General features: G+C 42.2%; 1 protein-coding gene across 1 annotated transcript in view; it reads right to left on the reverse strand.

Moving 5' to 3' along the window:
* The window catches only part of LOC102462787 (chloride channel protein C-like), a 111,887-nt gene that overhangs the window by 19,639 nt on the left and 65,936 nt on the right, over positions 1 to 26,312 (reverse strand). Inside the window, exon 13 of the mRNA XM_075920717.1 lies at positions 7,871 to 8,050. Coding sequence (XP_075776832.1) covers positions 7,871 to 8,050 — 180 coding nt within the window. The remainder of the gene's footprint in view (positions 1 to 7,870; positions 8,051 to 26,312) is intronic.

Raw genomic sequence — 26,312 nt, forward strand, 5'->3', positions numbered from 1 at the left:
CTGGGCCCCAAATGGGGCCTTGTTGGTCAGGCTTAATTTTTAATAAAGTAAAATATTGTGTCCAACACAAAAAGGTTTCAACATTGTCTTTATTAATGGCAGGGGTGAGGAACCTTTTTTGGGTCAGGAGCCTCTGACCCAAAGAAAAATCAGTTGGGAACAACATAAGAGAGAAGGAAAAACAGCCCCTCCAAACCTCCACAACCTTCAATGATGTGGTCCCCAACTGAAACACCTGGCTTTCCTGGTTCTCCAGCCCTGGGGAGGGAGGAGGGGGCAGAGGGGAGGGCGGAGAACTGAGGTTCAAGGCTTCAGGTCAGATTAACTCTTCTGCGGTTTCAGGGTTAGTGGATTTTGTGGGGCCCCCCAGGCTCTGGCATGGGCTCAAAAATGAGGGGTTCAGTGTGTGGGACAGGGTTGCCACTGAGTGGGATTGGGCGCGGAAGTGCAGGGTCTGGGCAGGAGCTGGGGTGCAGGAGGGACTGAGGGTGCAAGTTCAGGGTGGAAGGTAGGGGACAGGGTATCTGGCCAGTGGAGGAGGCAGGAACAGGCTGGTGGTGCAGAGGTCTCAGTGGAGGGAATGAGTGAGCGGGCTGGGGAGGCGTATGGTCTCAGCAGGGGGAGTGAGCTGGGGGTGCAGGGTCTTGGAGGGGGGAGTGAAGGGACTGGGAGTGCAGGGTCTCGGCAGGGTGGTGAGTGAGGGGGTTGAGGGTGTGGGGCAGGAGCAGGGTGGGGATAGATGTCTGACCAGAAGGGGGGGGGCAAGTGGCTTCTTCCCTGCACAGAGAGGCTCAGGGCTTTCTCTCTCCTCACCCCCTCATAGCAGGAAACCAGAACTAGTGCTCCAACCGCACAGGGTAGGAGGGAAGGCGAGGGGCTGCAGCATCAGGTAAAAGGGACCTGGTCCACTCAGGTCAGTGCTGCTAGGCACCTCCTCACTTGCCTTGCAGAAGTGCCACTCACTGCTGCAGCCCCGCACGTGGCTGGGCAGGCAGGAGGAAGCTTGGGTCTCACTGGAGCAGCTCGGGGCTGGGCTGAGGACACGGCCACTCAGGGCTCAGCAGAGGATCGGGCAGCGGGCGGCTGGGGACACAGGTCTCCTGACGCTGCTCCTGAGCCTGTTGTCCCAGCAGCCCATGAGCACCAAGAACAACAGCAGCGCAAGCAAGTGGCCCTGGAGCAAGTTGTGCCATTCCCAAAAAGTGTCCAGCGCAGGGAGCCTGTGGGAAGGGAGAGCCTATGGGATGGCAGAGTGATGTGATGACATCAGTCTTTCATCCCACGGGAAAGGTTTTTTTATATATATAGAGAGAGAAATAATCCCCATCAATCAGTGACTATCGTGAGTGGGAGGAGACAAGGTTTCCTCGGTAAAAAAAGTACACACACAAAAAGTGGGCAGGAAGCCAGAAGTTTCCGACTCAGTGCCTAACTGAAAATAAACCAACATTTTACCAGCTTCTCATTAGATACAACGTATTTTAATCACTTATTTAATCAATAAGTTACCATCAGCTTTTCCCACTATATGCCAGAGGTGCACATAGCCAGAGGGAAGGAAACCAGCTACCAGCAGCCTTCCCTCACTCTTATCCAGTGTATTCCACTTTTACTATGGTTTATTTTATAGGGTTACCTTTTTGTCAAAGAATGTGTGGCACGGTTCAGCCCAAAGAGTAATCTGTCCTGTAACAGCCAGTCGGTGTCCCCATCGTACTGCGTCATGCTTACAATGAAGCTATGCCACCTGCATCCCACAGCTTTTTGGCAGAATAGTTTTAATTTACACTTATCGCAAAAGTGAACTCAGAACCCCAGCAATCCCTACGTCTCCAGGAGGACCAGGGTTCCCCTACGGCAGCTGAGACAGAGTGAGGGCTAGAGTATCTCTCAAGTGGCTTTTGCTGAAAATGTTCTTACTGATCCCTAGCAAGAGTTTAAAGATGCCCCTCGTCTTTCCTGCAGAAGCCCCATGGGAGTGCAGCAACACTACTTCTGGCATCTCTCAAGTGTAAATCCCACCTTGGACACAGTTACTGCCAAAAGCACAGGGCAATGAAATTTGCAGCCCTCCGAACCCCCAGGGGTAACCCACTTATACAGTGCTTTTCATTTGCTGTGTTTGCTAAGCATCTTGTTTCACCTGCCCTGATAGAACATAGCTTGTTCTGTTTTGGCAAGCTGGGATCATCTGGCGCTTTTTTTAAAGCCAGACTCTGAATACTCTATATTCAGCAGCATAAATCCCCCATTCTTATTAATTCCATGCATCAAGTTCTCCAGTCACACATACCTCAATTTGAATGCTGTGTGGGTTTCCCTGGATTGCAGTGTGTACTGCATGTGGCAAAATGTCAAGATCCTTACTCTAAGGAGTCCTTTGCTTTGGAAGCTTGTGCTTCAGTTATAGCTCCTTTCTAACATACTTGCAAAAGAGACTAAAATTGATATTAGTTTCATACAGGACTTTCTCAATCATGGAAGGTAAAGACTTCAGGCTTAGGTCACCCAAGCAAAAATAAGTGTGGTGATCTCATCCGAACCCCCGGTGGATATTTGTCCATATCACAAAATCTAACACAAAATTTGGCTCTACTAAGCAAGGCTGGACATCTGAACAGGGCTGGACTAGCAGGGTGTTTGTTACAAGTCAGCACTAAGGTGCATTTGTAGACCAGTGTGAGAAAGCTTACAAATTGCCTGCCAACACTCTCTGACTCTAGTCTTTGCTTTCATAAGTGCTACAGCTCACCAGCTTTTTCTTGTTAAAGAGGCAGAATAATTCACATTTGTAATAAAATAATACCTTGCCCTCATACAGCACCTTTCATTTCCAGCATCTCACAGTGTGGGAAAGTTCAGTATAGGATTTTATAGTCACTGTGGGGCAGCCATGTCTGTTTCATGGGGAGAAATGGTGGAGAAACACCAATGGCTGAAAATTTTGAAATGGGAAATAGTTTTTAAGATTATGTGTTCCAAGTCTGGGTGCATAAAGGCAGCTAGTTCAGCACAGAGATCATGGCTGAACTGTTACTTTTCCCTCTTTCTTTCTCTTTCTGATTTATTTTTACCTATTATTACCATCACCTTTTGTGCCACAGGAAACCAATTTGATAATGTAAGAGCAACATCAACACAGGCCTGTGTGAAAACCTTGACGGGCTGTACATTTTGTAAAGAAAAACATTCAGAAAATGATTTTTGTCTATAATCACACTATCTTGGCTTGTGATCTCATCAAATCTCACAGCATACGCAAGGTCAAGCAGCTTCAATACTTGTAGGAGAGACCTCTAAATGAAATCAAAGCGACAGTGAATAGGTTCTTAGATTCAATCAGCAATACTCTTCCCTCTGAATCAGTTCTAAAGCATTTCTCACCATGATCTTACAAGACAATGTGGGTCTCTCTACACTTCAATTAAAAACTAATGTCTGGCCCATGCCAGTTGTCTTTGCTTGGGCTAAAGGACTGTTTAATTGTGGTGCACACATTCAGGCTTGGGTTGGAACCCAGAATCTAGGAACCTGCAAAGAGGGAGAGTCCCAGAGCTCAGCCTGAAAGCCCAAAAGTCAACACCAGAATTAAATAGAACCTTAGCCCGAACCCTCTGAGCCTAAGTCAGCTGCCACAGGCTAGCTAGGGGTATCTAAGTGTGGTATAGACATGCCTTGTGTTGCAGGAGGTAAGTCATAAAATCAAGTCCTAACTATCTGTGGCCATTAAGAACATAAGAATGGTCATACTTTGTCAGATCAAAGGTCCATCTCGCCCAGTATCCTGTCTTCCAACTATGGCCAATGCTAGGTGCCCCCAGAGGAAATGAACAGAACAGGTAATCATCAAGAGATCTCACCCCTGTCGTTCATTCCCAGGTTTTGACAAACAGAGACTAGGGATACCATTCCTTTGCATCCTGGCTAATAGTCATTGGTGGACCTATCCACCATGAATTTATCTAGCTCTTTTTCTGAACACTGTTAAAATCCTGGCCTTTACAGCATCCTCTGGCAAGGAGTTCCACAGGTTGACTGTGAATTGTTTGAAGAAGTACTACCTTTTGTTTGTTTTAAACCTGCTATCTATTAATTTCATTTGGTGACCTATAGTTCTTATGTTATGGGAACAAGAAAATAACTTTTCCTTATTCACTTTTTCCACCCCAGTCATGATGTTATAGCCTTCTATCCTATTCCCCCTTAGTCTCCTCTTTTCTAAGCTGAAAAGTCTCAATATTTTTAATCTCTCTTCATATGGCAGCCATTCCAAACTGTTAATCATTTTTGTTGCCCTATTCTGAACTTTTTCCATTGCCAATATATCTTTTTTGAGATGAGGCGACCCCATCAGTACACAGTATTCAAGATGTGTGAGTACCATGGTTTTATACAGTAGCAATAAGATATTCTTAGTCTTATTCTCTATTCCTTTTTTAATGATCCCTTGGCTCTTCACAAATTCAGTAGATAGATTCAGACAATGGCTATACAGTATTCCACTCAGGAGGGTGGAGGAGAGTCATAGCAATACAATGAAGTTGTCCACAACTTTCATTTCTTTGAGGCACCTTTAAGCTGGCCCGCTAAGCTTTGGCTGTGATTGACACTGGAAAGGGCAAGTTGTTAACTAGAATCCTCAGGACACCAGAATTCAGCCTATACCCTGGGCCTTCTTTGCCTGCAGGGCTCCACTGAAGAAAGTTAAATTCTAAAATGTTGGAACAACCTTCTCTACTTCTGGTTGTCTCCCCAGCCTACATGTATTATCTCGGTCTTTTTCTCAGATGAGGCTCAGATCATAGATCATTTATACTACAAATCCTACAGAAAAATAATTTCCATTCATCCACCTGTAAAATATGGTACTAATTGCTATGACTCTTCTTTTGACAGAAATAAATAATGGAAGAGTTCTTAGCAAGCTACTATTCTACAAGGGTTACCTGGGATTGGTAACTAGAAATGTTTTATAAATGTGGGTCTCTAAGATGTGCTGGTGAAGCCTCTTTGGTTCCCACATGGTTTCAACTATTATTGTTTCTATCATGGTGCAGAGAATGAAGGCATGTGTGTGAAGGTAAAATACTCATCCACAGCCTACAACTTTCACTGCAAGGTAACATGATGAGTTAAAGGAAACAGTGAGACTGTAAATGAACATTTGACTGGAGCAGTTGTTAGCACGAGCTCTCATTTTATAGCAGTGGACAGCTGGGAAATAAATGAATGCGTTAGTTTATGTTATGCAACATCTTCCAACCCGCTCAGACTGCAGCTTGTCAACCATCGGATTTGTTTCAATGGTCCATCGTTTATTAATAACATTAATGAGAGCAATAGCACAAGGGAACCAGCAACGACACCTAAACTTTATTAGACTATATAAAGCCATGAGATAAACGCAAAAATGATCAAATAGAAGCAGCTAAGCAACAGACCTCTAAAAACAAAATTGTAAGCTCTGTAGGACAGGGACTATCTTTGGATTATGTTTGTATAGTACATACATGCAGCACCTGGGAGCCCCCAATCAGAGCCTCATTTTGCTAGATACTACACAAATTTAACCCAAATCACACTAAAAACCAGGTTTAAAATCAAGTGCTCTTCTCTTTAGGGACTGAGGCTTTAATAACTGGAACACTCAAAATACGTGGGCAGCCTGATCCTGCTGAAAGCTCATCATTCTCAAGTTGCTAGCACTAAAATGTTAAAGAGGACCTTATGTACATGCAGAGTTACTTCCAATTGCCCTCAGGAAAAACACATGAATGGTTAGGGTGTGGGAAGGACAGTTTCTGGGCAGCCACAGAAAAAGATGTTGTTTAAATGTTACCAGCCGCCCGCCCCCCGTCATTGAACTCATACACACTTTCTGATGTTAGTTCATCAAGGTAGGGCTGGAGGTGGTAATGTGATCCTTTCCAAAAAGAGTTAACGATATGCCTCAAGCTGAGCATTCATTTTGGGATAGTAATTTGGCTAGCAGGTTTTGTGCAAGAATGTACAGCAGTCATCAGCACGGCCTATTAGGAACTGAGGCAATGCTTCTTGGCTAGACCCTTCCAACAGAATGGAGAGATTATGATACACATCTCCTAAGTGGCCTTTCTAAACCTCTCATGTGTCAGTCTGAAGAGGATTTTAGTTGTAACTTGCAGAGGCTAGGTCAACACTACAAACTGATATCGAATAGCCGTATAACATCATCACCCAAGGGTGTGAAAAAGCCACACCCTGAGAGACACAGTTATACACTGTAACCTCTGTACTCTGGCTATCCCTAATTCAGGAATACCTGTGGTACAGATTCTAGCAAGTGGCAGCAGAAACAGCTCTGCACCCTGCCACTACCCCTTCCCCCTAGCTGGGGGAATGGCAGTGCTGTTACATGCCCTGCTGTAGGTTTTTCCCCACCACTCCTACAGCGGCATGTAACAGCGCTGGTGCCTGGGAACGGTGGGGCTGGTGCCTGGGAACGGTGGGGGCCAGGTAAGTGTAGGTAAGTGTCCTACACCCAGCCCCCTGACTGCATCCCTGGCCTGGCAGAATCTTTAAACCAGCAAACCTTGTTTCCCAGGGTTGCCAGATTAAAGAGGTTCAAATGTACTGAACTGACCTAAGGGTAGATTAACTAGGCCAATGGAAGAATCTCTCTTGTAGGCTCAGTTGCATCTTCACTAATGCATAGACAGTGTAACCTTAGCACCAGTGCAGCTGTGCCAAGGTAGCCCTGTATAGTCCAAGGGGTAATTCAATCAGACAATAAATATAATCTTGACGTGACCTGATGATTCATAAAGATCCTTGAATATTTCTTCTAAGAATAAGTCCTAGCCAAATTTCAGTTGAAGAGCCTTTGCCTTCATTCTGCTTGTTCAGTTGGATACAGTATTTGTATCCTCATATTGTTATTAAACTGCTTCTGGCTTCCACCCCAATGGTGATAGAATTCCAGAAGAAGATGAAAGGCCTTGTTTTTAAGTAAAGTTTGTGAGGACTCAAGAGTTTTAGGAACTTATGCAACGAAAGATTTTATGTAGCGATGGAAGACACTATAAAATGAAACTGAGCAGCTGCATATTTATGCTATTGTGATTACATGGATTAATATTGTATTGCATTGGATATGTGAATTCCTGTTTACCCTCATTTTTGTGCATTATTTTCCCTCTCCCCTCACTCCGCCCCATAATAAGTATGGTTCTGATTAAGCAGCAATTTCTGCCATTCCTGACCCACCCATTCCCAAGAATGGAGATCGACCTTAAGGTCCATTCCTGCAGGGCTAGAGTCAAACTTGTGTTTTTACGAAATGGAGTTTCAGCAATAGTTTCTTTATCAGGAGATTTTCTTCGCCCTTTAATAGTCCTCACTATGACAGAGTTATCTGTTGTTTGTGCTTCTCACTTTGTTGTTTTATCTTGACTATGATATGTTTTATCTTAATAGTGCTTAATTCCAGTAAAACACATATTAAAAAAGGAAGATGATTGTGATTACTCAGAAGGTTACTTTTCTTTTGACTTGTCTTATTTTTATGGTTAGTTTGATCTCCTAATTCCTTTGGCATTATAATTCTTGTGTCCCTCAAGGGGTAATTCTCCATTTCCAGTGGACCCACACATACCACATAGGAGAACCTCTTTGGAACACTCTAAGCAACATCTGATATAACATACATCAGCATCCCAAATCTGCTTCAATCAAAGGGAGATTTTCTGTTGACTTCAATGAAAGCAGGACCAAGCCCTGTATTTACACTATATAATCTTAATAAGCACAGAGTGTGAAACATTCCTTTCATAACCTGAAAGATGGCCAGACAGGCCACACTACGTCAAGAAATAGCATTATAATGTTTTACCTTGTAATAGTTCCTAGGAATACCTCTGATTGGTCTGGCTTGGGTTTATAAACCACTGGGAATCCACCATGGCTGGTGCTAACAAGAAGCTGAGCCAGTGAAGCAATGTTTTCCCTTAAGTGGAGGAATCTTACGTAAGGCTCCATGACATCTCTGGCAAAAAACAATTCCAGGTTTAACCTGAAAGACACAAAACAGACATCCAAAGGAATATTTAGTAAACAGGAAATGAGGCATACTGTACCATGTTAGCATCTGACGAGTTTATAATGTGTTAGTAAATTACTTCAAGCTGGAAATCAATCTGTTTTATTTGCAAATATAAAAAAGTAATTACCCAATAAAATTGCTTATTGAGCTTTGCCTCTCTGTGTGTCAAGATATATGATAAATTCAACCATATGCATGGCAGGATGTTGTAAAAGCTATTCATCAACTTCCGTGACTTTTCTCACTTTAAAAAAAACTCTTAATCTGAACTAAATTCCTCTGGAAATTTGTCTTAAATTAGAGAGTTTGAAGTAAAATACTTTGGAAAAATTCAAGCTTCGACTCAACTTTGTTGTAGTTTTCATAGTAGAGGTGGAGACTGGGAATGAGCTTTTGAAGACTGCTGACAAACCAAATATAAGAAATTTTTTAAGTCACTTATAATATCTTTAAGGTCCTTGGGCAAACTTCATGGGTTGTAGCTCTGCTGTATATTAATTACAAATTATATAGATACTCCTCGGGGGAAGGGGTATTTGAGGGGCAGGTTGTTTTTATTATGGAAAATGACGTAAAATAAAGATATTGTCTGTAAAATTCTAAAATAACCTCTAATGACATATACTGGAATTACCTCAGTTTATACTATCTGTAGACCTGGCCCATGTTGTTTTATTATTTTATTATCGTTCTTTTTAGATAATCTATTCATTGTTAAACATGCCTATGTGATAACCATGGAGATCAAAATCCTTTAACATCAGGATAAACCTATCTACATTCTGACTTACACATGTACATTTCAACCTTGTCCTGAAAATTCCACATTGAGGGGTACAAGAAGAATCCAATATCTCTTTTCTTTCTGTTGCTGCCCTCCCTACTGAGAGTACCAAATAATGCCAGCTGTAGTGCTAGTTTTGTGATGTGTTACCAAATAAACTCATTTCCCATGTGGCATTTAGAAACTATGAAATAACAAAGAGTTTCGACCATTACTAATCTGAACTGGATTTTTTTAAATAGTCATATGCAGGAGCAAAGTGCTGTATTCCCTTTGCAAGCCCCCTTGACCTATGCAGTATTCTATTCTTACTGAAGCCCCACAGGCTTCAGGCAATAACAGACATAATGCACAGTCCTCAGTTGTTATGGCCAAATACAAATCAAGTGGCCACATTCTTACATGGCCAGGCAGCAGGACTGCATGCAGAATTTAATGTTATTCAGTGCAAATAAGGCTGGTAGAACCAAGTCAGATTCTGCTACTCTCATTCTCATTGAATTACACAAATTCTTTCAACCATGACCTAAGGAAATAAGTAAAGGTGATACTATCCATGAGATGGCTGGCAAAAGTGCTGTTGGGTAAATCTCTTATACTTGGGTTACTTAAAAATATATCACTGTTTCTCCAACATTTAAATAGAATACAAAAAATATACTCAAAAGCCTACACATCTGCATTGCAAGCTATGTCTGCATAGAGCGTTAGTCACACTATTTCAAAATGCGCTGCACATCGTGCACTAGATTTGAATGCACACATCTGATTAACTATTTCCTGCATTACGAGATGTACATGAAAGACGTATATAATTTGTAAATACAAAACATGTGGAAAGCAATGTTAACTGATTACAATGGAACAACAGCAGCTTCTACAAGTTATTTTTATTGGTGAAAAATTGTTTCTTCACTGCCAGAGAGTATCTGGGGTTTGCTGTCCCCTCAGCCCTCAAAATTGCTATTTAGCATGCAAGATGGGTGTTTCAAATTATTGTAATAGCCAATGAAACACCCTTAAGAGTTCTCAAATAAGTCATTAGTGTAGCAGAAACAGCTGGCTTGTTATATGGTTAACTGTTCTTGACTGCCAGGGCTCAGGAAGAGTCTGTTACAGCTATTGTAACTGCAGAGCCTGAATTATCACAAGTTAGCTTTTACAGCTGTGAGACAACTCACTACAAGGAAAAAATGTCATCCCTTGGTGCTGACTTTCTGTTCAACATCAGCAGCCATTTTTTTCTTTTTTTACTTGTCCATTATTCTGAGACAGAACACTGCTTTAAGGAAAAGCATGCAGCAGTATTGTTTATAAAACAGTTACATGGCAATGGGATATTTAAACATAATTAGCCAAATTCAGCCCTTTCCAATCTGGTGCTGTTTAGGAAGACATCAAGCCAAAGTGGAGTTATATCCATTATGCAACATGTCCCTTGGCTTCACCAACCAAGCTGCATTCTAAGCAACATTTAACTTGTCTCTTTCAAAGTCCCTTTAAAGAGTTCAAACGTGAAAAGTCAGATACTTAACTATGGATCTAAATCCTATGAGTAGTGAGTAAGGGAGGGATGCAGAACTGGATTTCATAGTGGTATTACCTAAATACCACTGTTACAGAGAAGGCACAGGTCTTCATTTATTAAGACACACGCAAACATTTTTTTCCAGTTGGATCACTAAAGATAATACCATACCACAATGCTGGGGTCTTTCAAATGACACCAAAGTTTCAGATTCTTTTGCCATCTGAATACAGATATCTTGCATAGCTCCCCTAAATAGTAATAAGAACTGTGTGCACAATTCTTGAAGCAATGCAGAACAAAACATATCTGCCCGTTAATCAACAGGAATTCATCAAGACACATTTATTTGATAAGAAACAAATATTCCAAAAGCTTGGTTGCCTTGAAATTGTTAATGAAAATATAGGTGCTAGTCCTGTTAGTCTCTAATTCAATGGAAATTTTGTATTGAAGTACTGTAAATTGCAAAGGATTTAATCATAATATGGAGGTCTCCTTTGGAAACAACTCTCTTAATTAAAGAGAACAACATTTTGCCTCTTCAAATATAGTTTTCTCTTAATTTTGAGCAATTTTTAAATGACTAAAGGATTTAAAGTTATTTTTGGAAAATCCAAGTCAGGTCATTTTCTAAGGACTGAGTTGCATGAGAACACAGGCTGTTCTGCTTGTTCAGATTTATTTGCCTTCCTCTTTTTAGTAGTGACTCTAATACCTCACTTTATGTGGTGAGAATGTTTACCTATTGACTAGCTACAGGCCATCTTGCTTAGAAGAGCACTGGATTTTATTTGGGCTTCTTGTAAACCATTGTTTTATTATCCTGCCTGATTATTGGCTCTTATATAAATAGTTCTCAAGAGTTTGTTGTTGGGGTTTGCTTTATGTTTGTGATGGTCGCCAAGAGCATTTACTCAGAACAATTCAATGTCCTAATAATTGAAAGTTCATAGTGATTAACATAAAGGGACATTGTCTGGGTGGAAATTATAAAAAATAATTACCTGGTTATTAGCACCATTGTTCATCAGCTGTTCAATTGTTTAATTTATGTTCACCATTTATGCTTTAAATATACACTTAGTTTGGACAGTGAAACTAGATGGATTTGTTTCATTACTTTCATTCGAGTACAGCACTCACTCTTGCTATTACTGGGCCTTCAGTATTCCCGCTAATCTTTTCCATTCATTTGTGGATTTTTTCCATCCATGTGCAGAATAGATTTTGTTATGTGCACTGAAGCATGTGTGAATGTGCACCACCACACCAATGCTGCTCTGCTAATCAGCTGGAAGGCACTGGAATCTCCCCTGAGTGGCCACACAAGCACACAGCTTACAGGGAACACTGCCTCTGGCTCTATCAAAGCCGGATTAAGACATGCTGAGATTCTAAGGTATGTCAAGTTTAAGAGGCTCCATAGCATTACCAAAAAATGCGTATTATTCTAACAGACAGGACAATGAAATACAAATAATAAAGTCTTATATTTGCATATAAACTGGTATGTAGGCAAGGATGCAACTAAAAACTAGTAATTATTTTGCATTTAGAAGCCCTTCAATCTGAGGCCCTAAACTGTAGCTTACTTAGCTTCTGCATAAATCTGGCACTGCCTCTACTGCAGGGCTATTCAACATGCAGCACATGGACGGCATGCGGCCTGCAGCCTGTTTGTTTGTGGCCCACAGTGAGGCTTGGGTTAGACAGGGCTCAATACAGGGCCCACGGGTGGGAGCCAAAACAAAAAGTAGTCAATATAATGGTCTTCTGTTGATATGCGTTTTAGTAGTTAAATTCCTGGACTGTCACTGCCCATTAAAAGTGCTGTCATATGAGTGGAAATCGGGTAAATATTGCATTTTATTAATATCAGCAGAACTGACTTAAAGGGGCCTGTGTATTGTGTAGCCTCGCCTTAATCTTTGTATTCATGCCCACAAGTGTGAAAGAAACTATTTGCATATATTTGCATGCAGCTGCAACCACACTTAAGTTGTGGCCCTCAGCATATGCTGTGCATATCATTGTGGCCCCTGGGGCTTCCAAAGTTGAGTAGCCCTGGTCTACTGCATTAACCTTCACTTTCTGGTCTCAACCAACCATAAAGGAATCCACTTGGGTTCACAGCATTGCAAGGCGCTGTTTACATTTTAAATCCATTTTCTTTTCTTTTTTTTTAACTTCATAAAAAGGTTTCAATGAATATTAGCTATGCGTTAGACCCTTTTCATTTACACACATTTTTAACTTATAGCAAACACTCATTTATAAAAGTCCAGCAACAATAGTGTCCTAATTATGAACCTTGCATTCCAAAACTGAGCGAGTCATATTTTGGAGTCAGGATAATAATATCTACATAATATGTGCTTCCCTGCAAGCCCAATACTGTATCACTAAAGGCAATGAGAATTTTGACATTGATTTCACAGGGAGAATTTGAATCTTTAAATATGCATGTGGTGCTCCCATTGATGTCAATGTATGCAAGTCAAGAATAGTATAAGGACTTGTATAGGCTAGAAAGTCACAGTCATTTTACTATATTTAATTTAAAACTGATCTATTCAAACACCTAAGATACAGGTATTTACATTTATTTAAAATTAAGCAAATGATGCTAAACCAATAAAACAAGATTTAAACCTGGGGTGTGGAAACTAAGGCCCAGGGGACAGTCACGGACCACAGCTTGCCTGGATCTGGCCCCTGGAGCCAGGGCTCCTCCCTCCCCAGCACTGTCACTCCAGTCCCCACTGCCCCCTGCCCCAACTGATTTTTCTGTGAGTCAGTGGCCCCCGGCCCATAAAAGGTTCCCCACCCGATTTAAACCTATTGAAGTGTGTCTACAGAAAGGGTATATACTGTTTGAATTAGATCTATTTAAAATCAATTTTAGCTAAACTGTATAATATGGATATGACCTCAGACTCTCTGCATCCATTGGTTTGCTGAGTACTAACTCAGGCCTGTTCTACACTACATTGGGAAGTTGAAGTAAGATACGCAATTCCAGCTACATAAATTGTATAGCTGGAGTTGACATATCTTAAATCCCCATCCACACAGCAGGAGTTTGACGGAAGTAAATGTTCCCTTCGGCTTCCCTTACACCTCATGAAAAGTAGGAGTACCAGCACCAATGGGAGTGCCCTTTGAGTTCTAGGGGATCTATACTATAAACCCTGGAAAATCGATCACCACAGCTTCAATCTTCTGTGGAGTATAGACATGCTCTTATTGTGCCTTCTAGTTAAATCAGGAGGCAAAGGTTTGGCAGAAACTTCAAGCTTGGTTCAATACAGCTACAAGTATATTGAGCTCAAACCGGCAAGCTTCCCAGCAGTCTCTGGTCCTGGCTTCCTCCAGCTGTTCAAATGAGAGGAGATTTGGCTGTTCAGCTAGAAGTCATTTAGATAGTACAGTACTTAGTTTGAAATGTGTTGTTTAGGTTAGCGGAATGTCTCTGTCACTTATTTCCCAGAGAGGATTTAAAAGCTCTGTTTAGCAACTACTGTATGCTGATGACAAATGGATTTCCACATGTTCTCAGATGTCTGTTGGGAAACAGGACCCCTCCACAATGTGGGAACATGCAGAACACAAAACGGGAATGGATCAGAATGCTAAGATTTAGTCTCAGAGGTTACAGAGGTCATGGAATCTGTGACTTCCAGAAACCTCCATGACATTTTCTGCTTCAGCGCTAGGGCAGGATGGCTTGAAGTGTCATTTGGCAGGCACCCAACTCCTCTCAGCTGTCAGGCAACAGGAGACCTCACAGCTCCCAGCCATCATAGGTAGCAGGGAGACCTTGTAGCACTGAACCAATGTGAGCAGCAGGGAGTCCCTCTGCAGCTGGCAGCCACCACCCTCAGCTGCCAAATATGACAACGGGGGAGAGAGAGAGGACCTGCAGTTCCCAGCCACTGCAGGCAGTGTGTGAGCAGACCCCACAGCTCCCAGTTGGCCATGGCAGGGGAGACCCTGCACTCTTAGCCACCAGGGACACTGTGGGGGGACATTAGCAGCTGCTGGACCCTCCTAATTTCCCATTTTATCATAGGTTTTCAGTCAGGGACAGATGACAGACATCCATGAATTTTTAGTTATTGACCTTGACTTGTCTGTGAATGGCGCAACTCTGCGAATAGTCTCAAAGAATAGTCTTTGCCCTTTCTACTCCACCAAAGCCAAATGCCAGCCAAAGAACACCTATTTATCTGGTTCCCCAACAATCTTTGTGTTCTCTTCCATGATGCCATTTACATATGGAAAGCCCTACCCCAATCAAGTTCACAAAAGCCACTATCCTCTCTTGCTTCAGATCCTGTCACAAGATCATCTACTGCAATGTCTCTGGGAAATTAGCCAAAGATACAGTTAAAGATAGCTGATACTGAAAAAAAATAGACAATAGAATGATTGTATGTCGTACGCTTTCCCTTCTCGCTCAGTTGTGCTGATTCTTGTCTTAGATTGGAAACTCTTCTGTGCAGGTGTTGGGTCTTATGTGCAGTAGAGTGCCTAGAACAGTGGTTCTCAAAGTGCGGTCTGTGGTTCTCAAAGCACAGTCCCACCCCCCACTCCATGTAGCAGGGAGCCCATGCTGCTGCTGGAGCCTCACGGTTGACAGCCCCCAGATCAATGTGATGCTGAGCAGCCTGCCGGAACTCACAAGGTTCGAGCCGCAGCGCAGGCTCCCTGCTGCAGGGGGAAGGCTGAGCTCCTCCCTCCCCCACCTGGCTGGGGGAACAGAAGCGCAGTGACACGCTGTCCAGAAGCTTTCCCTGCTGCTCCCACTGACAAGCCAATGATAGCAACAGAGGGGCAGTGCTTGGGAGCAATGGGGGTGCAAAGGTAAACACTCCTCCTCATGCCCAGACAACCCCCCTCACTCCCTATCTCTCCACAAAGACCCCGCACCCACGGCTTGCTCCTACACCCTCCCTTGCTCTGCACCCTCCCCCCAGCCAGACTCCCTACTTCCAGCCTACTTCATCACCCTACCTTCCACCCTAACCTTTCACTCTCATCCCTCCTATACCCCACTTCTTGTCCAGATCTTGCACCCTCATCCCTATCCTATTTGCTGGCAGCCCTGTCCCACATACTGAACTCCTTATTTTTGTCTCCACCACAGAACTGAAGGGAGTCCACAAATTCCACTAACTCTGGAACCCAAAAAAAGTAAATCTGACCTATGGGAATCCCTGAACCTCAGTTCTCCCTGTCCCTTCCCCTCGCCCAGTGGGGCTGGAGCACCAGTGGAGTCATAATAATACCTGACCCTACACTTTCCCCAGTTTTGTTTGTATGGTTTAGGAAAACTAAATTCCAGAGCTGGAGCTCATCACTCTTACTGGCATAATTCAAAACAGGAAAAAATACTCAACACAAACCTGTTATAAAAATGGACTTGAAACCCATTCATTCCAATTGAATTGCCCCAATGAAGTATTTGTCCTATTTTAATGTATTATTTAGGGAACATTTACAGCATACATAGAGTTGCATGAAAAGTAAAAGGAGACATTGACTACACCCTGTGGATCTTACCATCTAAGGATCTGACCCTGAGAAGCTCTGAGTACCTATAATATCACATTTAACATTTCCAAACATCAGGCTACACAGGGAGACAAAACAATACATGCCATGGTCTGCTGAACTGAAGGTCATTCTGTGAGTGGGGTGGATGGGAATATAGAATACATGGAAACAGTGAGTGAACAAACTAATAAAGAGATAATTATGTTTGTATAGTTGTAGCAATTAACATAGATGGGTTAACAGTAGTAGACTTTTGGTATGTCTACACCAGGAGTGGCTAATAAGATGGAGGCAGTTTGCCAGCATTAGCCCCTGGTGGGCCGCCATTGCTGTATTTACCTGCACCTTCGTGGGTATGGACACTTGCAGCTCCCATTGGCTGCAGATCGCCATTCCTGGCCAATGGCAGCTGCGGGAAGCGGCACAGACTGGGACACGGCTTCCCGCAGCTCCCATTGGTAGGAACAATGATCTGCAGCCAACAGGAGCTGCAAGCACCCATACCTGCAGAGGCACAGGTAAACCAGTGGCAGCAGCCCGCTAGGGGCTAACCCTGGCAACTACATCCAGCTCATGGGCTGGTTATTGCCCACTGCTGGTTTATCCTGTGGGGAAAAAAAAAAAGATCAATGGCACAGGTGCAGCTGGCTTGGGTCAGCTGACTCAGGCTCACGCTGCAGGGCTATAAAACTGCCGTGTAGACATTCATGCTCAAGTTGGAACCCAGGTTCTGAGATTTGTCTCCCCCATTGCAGAGTCTCAGAGCCCAGCCCATGCCAAATATCTACACTACAGTTTTATAGTCCCACTGCCCAAGCCCCACAAGCCTAAGGCAGAGACCGCAAGCTCTGAGATTTGGTTCTGCAGGGTTTTTATCACAGTGTAGACATAACCTGTCTTATTTCTCAAAGTTTTATGGCAATACTTCCGCTATCCCTGCATTCTCCAGACCACTATAAGAGTCTTCAAAAATGTTAACTTCAAAAGCCAGACCTGTCCAGTATCCAGCTGCTTTAGCAGTATAACCAGAGTCAGAGAAAGTTATTTCCCAAAATGCAAGTGATTTAAATTCAAACCAATATTCCAGAACTCGCTTCCACAGTAAAACTATTCCAGAATTAGAAAGAGGCAAGGAGGGCTCCTGTCAGACCATTTCTATGAAAGCTTCATGCAGACCTTCACCGTCATACACTGTACCAGCCACCTTAACATTTCCATTTTGGCTGAAGCACAGACTACAATTATAAATGCTAACAGCCCCTGTATTGGGGGCAAGGCAGAATGATGACAACATGTGTTCCAAGTTCAGGTAAAGTTTATCAGATTGCCTTTCAGACAAACTGAAGTTTGGAGGTCTGGGACTTAGGGGGACCATAACCGGTGAGATTGAAGTTATCAAGATGAGGGAATAGAAAGTCATGGATTTGAGGGTGATTGGCCTGTCCTTGGATCAGGCCCTTTATGCTAGAAAAGCCTGGTCTTGTAACTAAAGCACAGTAATGGGATCAGATGATAGGGGTGAACTCCCAGCTCCAGTAAATTCAGTGAAACTTTGCCATAGACTTCAATGGTGCCAAGATTTCACACATAAGCTCCTTTCTCAGATGTGCTGCAATCACCTGTGTGATCTTAGGAAAGTTACTTCATCCCTCAAGCCTCAGCGGTCCAGTGTGTAAAATGAGAGTTATACTAAATCCTACCTCTCAACGGTGTTGCTAGATTTTATTTACTATTATTGATACAAGCACAGAAGAAAGCTACTATATAAATTGCCAGACCTCATGATCATGAGAAATATTCCCTTAAGCAAAATCCTAGTTCTATAAACATCACCCTCCCCCCCTACTTTGTAGATTTTTTAATCCAGATCAGAACTTCATAGCTTTGACCCTATCTGTAAACATCCTGGCTGAATACTTATTTATTTGGGATTGGTCCTGCTTTGGGCAGGGGGCTGGACTAGATGACTTCCTGAGGTCTCTTCCAGCCCTATGATTCTATGATACTTGTCATAGCCATGACAAAAAAATGAATGTTAGGATTTTTTCTTTCCCCCACCCACTCCCCAAAAAATCAGGACTGTATCTTCTTGGTCATTCTACAGCTGGGCAAGATTCCTCCATGTATTTTCCTAATTTGATTCTACATATTTCCAGTCTTCTGAAGTATGGATTTCTCCAATAACTATTTGTGAAATATTATAAAATATTTTAAACAATTTATTTAAAAAAATATATATTTAACTTCTGATGATGTCCAGTGACAGATAAGTCAATATTAAAATCGGAGTGACATCTGCTTCCACTTTTATGAAAGAATAATTTCTGGTGTGACAACCACAGTTGCTAATGCATTTTTATTAAGAATAAAGCAAAAAGTGGGAAGGGCTATAGTAAAGAAGAAATTATATATCTGTATGTCATCTGCAAAAACTATAATTTCAGCTTGAGGTGAAAGATTTCCAAGTAGGATAATAAAGATATAATTGTACCTCAATACCATTAAAACATATGTAATTAATTTATATATTTTGATACCTAGTAAGATAGATATAGATTTTCCCTTATGCACTCACATAAAGGTCTAATTCAGAGTCCCTTGAAGTCAATATAAAGATTCCTAAATGACTTCAGTGAACTTTGGTTCCAAGTAGTTATTCTACTGAACAACTGTTTGAATTCAAATAGCTTGTAATGACATCTTCAGGAAAATGGGCTTGTCTGGCTGGCTGCTGCGCAGGCATAGCTGGCTTTCTGGTGGCTTTGGTGGTTAAGTGGAAAATGTTGGTAATTTGTTGTGTCTGCCAACTGGTGGTCAGACATTAGAACAGACTTAACCAATTAGTGGAATATCCCATCTGGTTGCTGAACTTGCTGTGTGTTCCACCTGCACATTACCACATGTGAAAGCTGACCTATGACCCTCCTGATCCACAGGCAGCAAGTTGCACCAGGGGTGCCAAACAGGAGTCTCCCTCTAGCTGAGCCAGGAGAAAATGTACCAAGTTTCCCCCAGCTGAATGAGTGACTCAATGTATCTTTTACATAATGTCACATTGACGGTTGGAATGGCTCGTGCCATACCAATGGAAAAAATTATTTCTTTCATGTGCTGCTGTAGAGCATTTCTTTCTGTGGAAAGTGTGCAGAAGTTGCTCCTTTTGGTTTTGTGGGACTCCTCAGAAACAGAAAACATATCTAGAGTCAGTTTCACATTCTCCTCCCACAACATAAAATGCATTATACTGGTAGCTCAGATTTTTTTGGAAAGAGTTCTGCAGGATACTAAAAGCTTCTTTGATGAGATATCTAATGCTATTAGAGAGAGAGAGAGAGAGAGAGAGAGACTCTATTCTCACTTAGACCAGTTTTGCATTGGTGTAGTACTACTGTTTTAATTATGTTACTTCTGATCTCTATTAGTGTACATGTCTAATTCTATTGATGCTCAAATCAAAGTTGAAACACCCATTGACTTCAATAGTGCAAGATCATATCCTAAATGAAAGATGGTTAGTCTATAAGGTTAAATGCACAATATGATGCACATTGTGGTCCAAATTCTGTGCTCACACCAGTATAAATCCAGAGTGACTCTACTGAATTAAAACTTCATTATACTGCTCTTCTAATTTGTAAATTGCTTGTGTTAAGACCTTCACTCCAGACGGGATCAAGTCCCCATGTATTTTACCAAGACGCAATTTGGTGATTTATGCTTACATACACAGAGCCAAATTCCAGACTCAATTAAAACTTCTCTGGATTTACAACAGTATAACTGAGACCAGAATTTGACTCTGTGTATCTAAGCCTTTGGGTTAGTCTTTATTATGTAAATTATTACCCATGAAAATTCTGTCTTGATAAAAGACTAGCTGACCTGATCTTGTTGAGACAGGAGGACCTAAAATAGGCATTTTAAAAACCAGAATGGCACCATAATCAGACAAATTACACAGCCAGTGAATTACATGGTAAGATACAAAAGACAAGGTATGAAGCAAAAATGTCAAGAAGAAATAGTACAGGTAGGTTCAGAAATGTAAGCTCTGATAAGGAAAAACTGATATCAGAAGCATCAAAGATTTATGGGAAGGAAAGAAATATTCCTCACATGTGGTCTCGTGTATATCCTCTTTCAACCATACTTACTCACCAAAACCAGGTCCCACCATACAGGACCTACGTTAAAAGGAATATCTTTTGTCACCTCAAAGCCCATCCTTTAAGGCTCCATTTACACTATCATTACAACCAAACAAGGGATTCAGTTGCAATATAATTCCCTCTGACCCATTTATTGTGTATGGCATAAACAGGCACTTTGTTGGTTTAGGTTTGGGCAGGTTAGGATCCTGGGGATGTTTCAAAATAACCTATTTTGACATAACTCCCCAAATAACTATTCTGAAATAAACTTATTCCTCTTTACAAGCAGGAATTATTATTTCAAAATAACAAGACCATTATTTCAAAATAACAGACTTAGTAGTATGGACCTTGTTATTTCGCCTTGTTATTTCAAAATAAGGGGAGCTGTTTTAAAATAACTCCCTAGTGTAGACATAACCCAGCATACTAACTGATCATGGAACTACCCAAAATTCAGCATCTAACTTTGTAGAGGCACAAGTGGAACCCAGCAAACTCAGACTTACTAGCAACAGCTGTAATGAACTTACGCAACTAGGGCTTCACGTGCAGAGCACTGACTGGTTCCATTGCTGTACTCTCTATGGCAACAAGAACAAGTAACCAAGAGAACCCCATTCATGATGGAATATGAAGTACAATCTCACATGAACAACGAGAAGTCCTGTGGCACCTTATAGTCTAACAGATTTATTGCATGATGAAGTGGGTCTTTGCCCACGAAAGCTTATGCTCCAATAAATCTGTTAGACTATAAGGTGCCACAGGACTTCTTGTTGTTTATGCAGATTCGGATTAACACGACTACCCCTCTAATCTCACATGAAGTGCCTATACTTTGTACAGACGTGTCCAGTATTTAAGTTAGCTTTGACGAGATCTTTAAAGTTGCATTCACATGACAAATTGAAACCATCTTGGAAATGGATCAGAAGACAACTTGATTTATGAATAATATAATATTAATCTATTAAGAAATCCATTAGCATTATCTAGGAACAAGTTTCATATTTAAAATGACTTGAAAGATCATGATGATATATCAGAGAGATTCTCCATTTTGCAATAATATATATCATTGTGACCACCATTCCAGATCTCTAGCAAGACTGATTTTTAGAAAGTCAGACTTTTTCTATTATGGCAAAAATAAACTGTGTGTGTGTGCGCACTCGTACACGCACATGCGTGCATGTACAAATTGAATTGTGCCATAATAGAAAAAGTCTGTCTTTTAGAAATCAGCCTTGTTAGAAATCTAGAATAGTCAACATAAATAAAATAATATATATAATTGCAAAATTGAGAATGACAGCAGGATAGACATATATATCAGATCAGATCTCATACAAAGAAAAATGCAAAATAGTCTTGCCTGTGGTTACCTGACAGTTTGAAAAACACTTTTAAAAAAATGGGTACAGGCAGTCCCCGAGTTACGTGGATCCAACTTACATCGGATCCCTACTTATGAATGGGGCTTTTCTCGCCGCAGAGGACGCGGGTGGCGGGACTGCCCAGACGCGCCGCAGTCCCGCCGCCCGCGACCTCCGCAGCGAGAAAAGCTGCTCCGCGTCTCCCTGGTCTGCTGGGGGGACTCCCCCAGCAGACCAGGGAGACACGAAGCAAAGGAGGATGCAGGTGGCAGGACCGCGGCGCCTCTCGGTGGTCCCCCTGCCCGCGTCTCCCTGGTCTGCAGGGGGGGCCGCTGGGAGGGCTGTGGGGACCTGCTGGGGGCGCAGCTAGCGCGCCCCCCACCCCACCCAGTAGACCAGGCTTTTCTCGACGCTGGTCAGTTTCAGCAGCGGCTGAATCAGGACGCCTGGGATAAAGCAGCTGGGGAGCTGCTGGGTTGGTCCCACAGCGCCAAGGGTCGACGCTACCAGACCAACCCAGCAGCACTCCCTCTGCTCTGCCCCAGGCGTGTCCAATTCAGCCGCTGCTGCTCAGTTTCAACAGCGGCTGAATCTGGACGCCTGGGACAGAGCAGTTGGGGTGCTGCCGGGTTGGTCCCCTCAGCGCCACACCTCGGCGCTGCGGGGACCAACCTGGCAGCACCCCAGATGCTCTACCCTAGGTGTCCCCAAGTCAGCTGCTGCTGAAACTGATCAGTGGCTGATTCCAGGAAGCCCAGGGCAAAGCAGCTCTACCTCGGGCTTCCTGTAGTCAGCCGCTGGTCAGTTTCAGCAGCAGCTGAATCGGGGGCACCTGGGGTACAATATGTACCAGTTCCAACTTACATACAAATTCAACTTAAGAACAAACCTACAGTCCCTATTTTGTACGTAACCCGGGGACTGCCTGTATTCAGGTGAATACACAGTAGTAAGACGGCATCTGGCAATAATTTCAGCATCTCAATCATGTTCACAAAAAACAACATTTCTCACTCAGTTACATTCTGATTTTTTATGAATGGTTCTTGAGAATTCAGAAACATACGTAACCTGGAGGATTGTTCACAGGTAAGTGGGCTGACCACAATGCCTCTCTCAATTAATATAACTTATAAATGGAAACTGGCTGTTCTTTAGTAAGTAGCTATTATTATGCTTTAGATACTACGTATGGCTATATACAATAGCTTTCCAGGTAATGAATGTTACTAAAATCTTCAGCTCTTCGGATTAGCAAAGTTGAAAGGGGAAGAGAGCGGTCAAAGGTGACTTTATGCCACTTTTACATACCCCCTAGAATGGGACCATTGGAGGTCCCAGAGTAACTTACAACACAGTAACCTATCTCCCACCTTCTTCCTAGCCAGCTGTATGCCAGCTAGGGTTTTCCCCCACACCAGGGAACTCCCAGCTCTTCAGATTAGCAAAGTTGAAAGGGGAAGAGAGCGGTCAAAGGTGACTTTATGCCACTTTTACATACCCCCTAGAATGGGACCATTGGAGGTCCCAGAGTAACTTACAACACAGTAACCTATCTCCCACCTTCTTCCTAGCCAGCTGTATGCCAGCTAGGGTTTTCCCCCACACCAGGGAACTCCCAGCTCTTCCATTAGGGAAGCTCTCTCCCCTCCCCCCTGCCACCCCACCCCATTCTACTCCCTTCACAGGGACCAGGATCTGCCCTGAATTCTCTGTAACAGCTGGACCATGTACCCTCTGATGTGCAAACATTTCTTTCCCATCTCCCTTTTGTTTTGCTATAACGCCCATCAGGATATAAGCACTGACCATGCATAAAATGCATTTGCTTTGAACAGAGGTTTAATGAGATGTGCTGTGTATGTCTTGGAAAGCTGTCTTTGAATTAACAGTTGCATCAGCAAAATGAGTAAGGAATCTTTTAGTTCAATTGTTACCAAAAACCTCAATGCTGATCACCCCCAAAGCCTAAGGATTTTCAAAATCCAAAACCACATCTGAAATTCACTAATTGCCCCTATCTTTATAATGAGCCAAACCAAGACCTTGGATACAAAACAATCCTTCAAACTTTGGTTAGTTTGATATCTGAATCCGAAGCCTGCAGCATGAGCTCAGGGAAAAGTAGACAGGGAAGGAAAATCTCGTCCTTATTCCATGGATCTTTAATATAAGACTGCTTCTGATACACTTTTAAAAAAGGAACATATAATGAGCCCACTATAACATATTCTGCAGCCAGAATTCTTGGCTCCCAAAAATATCTGTATATGGTATGTAATACAGAAACACTCAGGAGACTATATAAGAACTTTGACAAGGCTAATATTAAGCTAGAACAAAACAGAACTACTGGCACCAGATCCACTCAGCTCTTAAGTAAACTGGTCCCATTAAAAAGTAGCCTCTAAGATACTTTCTCTCTGAAGTGTATAGTAGCTTATAAAAAGCAGGAAGAGTTGCCAAGTTGTAGAAGTGTTCAAGTACTCTTTACCCTCATTAAAGAGCATTCCCTGGCAGCTAGCAGCTTTGAGTGCTCCAATGAACTAGATTTTATAAGGAGGGTGTTTATAGTGGTGTACAGTCTAGCTGGAAGTGATGGTGCTCTGTAGCAGCCATGAATTAGATACAGCTGTATTGGGAGCCTTATCATCCAGAGCACAGAATGTTACAGGCTGTAAGATCAATGAGGTTCAGAAATGTAAGTACTTGCAAAACAAAATGAGTTTCTCTGTTCCATAGCAAGAAAGGCAACAAAAGAGTTGGGCCTAACCATTTGCCTGTTTCTCAATGGATAGTTCGCTGGTTTCTGTTTAATGTATCTTCTAGCTGGGGATTGATTATTCAGCCTTGAGAGGAAGCTGGGATTAGATGACAAGAGATGGATCACTCAATACATTGTTTACATCTTTGAAGCATCTGGCATCAGTCATTGTTGAAAGACAGGATCCTGGGCTAGTTAGATGTTTGGTCTCACTGAGTGTGGCCATTCTTATGTTCTTAAAGGACAAGGTGAGCTAATATAATAGATACTTTCCCTCTATAATGTACTGGGAAAGGGGAGACCCAAGCTAGACCTCTTTAGCGATGAGTGCTGAAAGCCAAACATTTAGGATCCTCTTTCCAACCCATTACTAGTTAAGAAGTTATTATAACATCAGAACACACGAACAGCCATACTAGGTCAGATCAAAGGTCCATCTAGCCCAGTATCCTATCTTCTGAAAGAAACCAATGCCAGCAATCATCAAGAGAGCTATCCCCAGTTGTCCACTCCCAGCATCTGGCAAACAGAGGCTAAGGACACTCAGGGCAGGTTGTTACATCCTTGACCTCTGTGGCTAATGGCCATTGATGGACCTGTCCTCTATGAAATTATCTAATTCTTTTTTAATCCTGTTCTGTTTTGGCCTTTACAGTCTGAGGGTTTGTCTACACAGCATACTTTTTCCATTTCTAATATATTTTTTTGAGATGAGTTGACCAGATCTTCATGCAGATAGTCCAAATTCTTTCTGGTTTTATTTGAAGGAGCCCAGTGGAATTTTTATGGCTTTTGAGAAAACAATTCCAGGAGTGTTGTGAGCAAGACATGAGAAGTTATTCTTCCGCTCTACTCCAATTGGGGCCTAATTAGCGCAGAGAATTGTGTCCAGTTCTGGGCACCACATCATTTCAAGAAAGATGTGGAGAAATTGGAGAGGGTCCAGAAAAGAGCAACAAGAATGATTAAAGGTCTAGAGAACATGACCTATGTAAAAAGACTGAAAGAACTGGGCTTGTTTAGTTTGGAAAAGAGAAGATTGAGGGGGGACATGATAGCAGTTTTCAGGTATCTAAAAAGGTGTCACAAGGAGGAGGGAGAAAACTTGTTCTTCCTGGCCTCTGAGGATAGAACAAGAAGCAATGGGCTTAAGCTGCAGGAAGGGAGGTTTAGGTTGGACATTAGGAAAAAATTCATAACTGTCAGGGTGGTTAAACACGGGAATAAATTGTTTAGAGAGGTTTTGGAATCTCCATTTCTGGAGATATTTAAGAGCAGGCTGGATAGACATCTATCAGGGATGATCTAGATGGTCCTGTCATGGGGGGAGGGAATTGGACTCCATGACCTCTTGAGGTCCCTTCCAGTTCTAGGATTCTATGATTCTCTACATCTTCAGTGTATGTGTGTGTATGTATGTGTAACTCAGCTATGCAAATTATCAGTAGTTTTCAAGGGTAAGTTCATTGTTCGTTTCTGTATTGCTGGTCATGGGATCTTTTCTGTCTAATTTAAAAGAAAAGAGCAACTGAGTTCTTTTTAAAAACCTCTTGGGAAAAAATGGTCCTGAAAGAAGACTCAAGGGGAGGCAAGGGAACAAAATGGGAGTGAAATGACTGAAATGATATATATTTCTGTGTCTGTGCCTTCAAATATATGAGACCTCACTCTGAACCAGAGAAACCAGCTGTAATTCTTTCCATGGCCATGTCATCTGACTGGAATACCAAGGGAGACTTTATCTCTCTTCCTGCTCTATTTTATCTGCCATGATACATACATAGGGCAGACATAATTTTGCAGATTGTTTTTATTTCCTCCTACCACATTGCTAGCTCTCTCTTGCATCAAATGTAGTTGATAGTCCCTGTGCCTGATAACCAAAAGTGACAAAGCCTGGATAGCAAGAATCACTAATACTTCTGGATTCTTCCATAGATTATTTTGAGGATACAAGACTGTCCAATGGGCCATCATACTGGAGGAAATAAGTAATACAACAGTGGCCATGTAAGACTATATATTATTCAACTGAGTCTGATAAGCAGAAAAAAACTTTGGGCC

The sequence above is a fragment of the Pelodiscus sinensis genome, chromosome 2 (genome assembly GCF_049634645.1).
Source record: "Pelodiscus sinensis isolate JC-2024 chromosome 2, ASM4963464v1, whole genome shotgun sequence".
Lineage (NCBI taxonomy): Eukaryota > Metazoa > Chordata > Testudines > Trionychidae > Pelodiscus > Pelodiscus sinensis.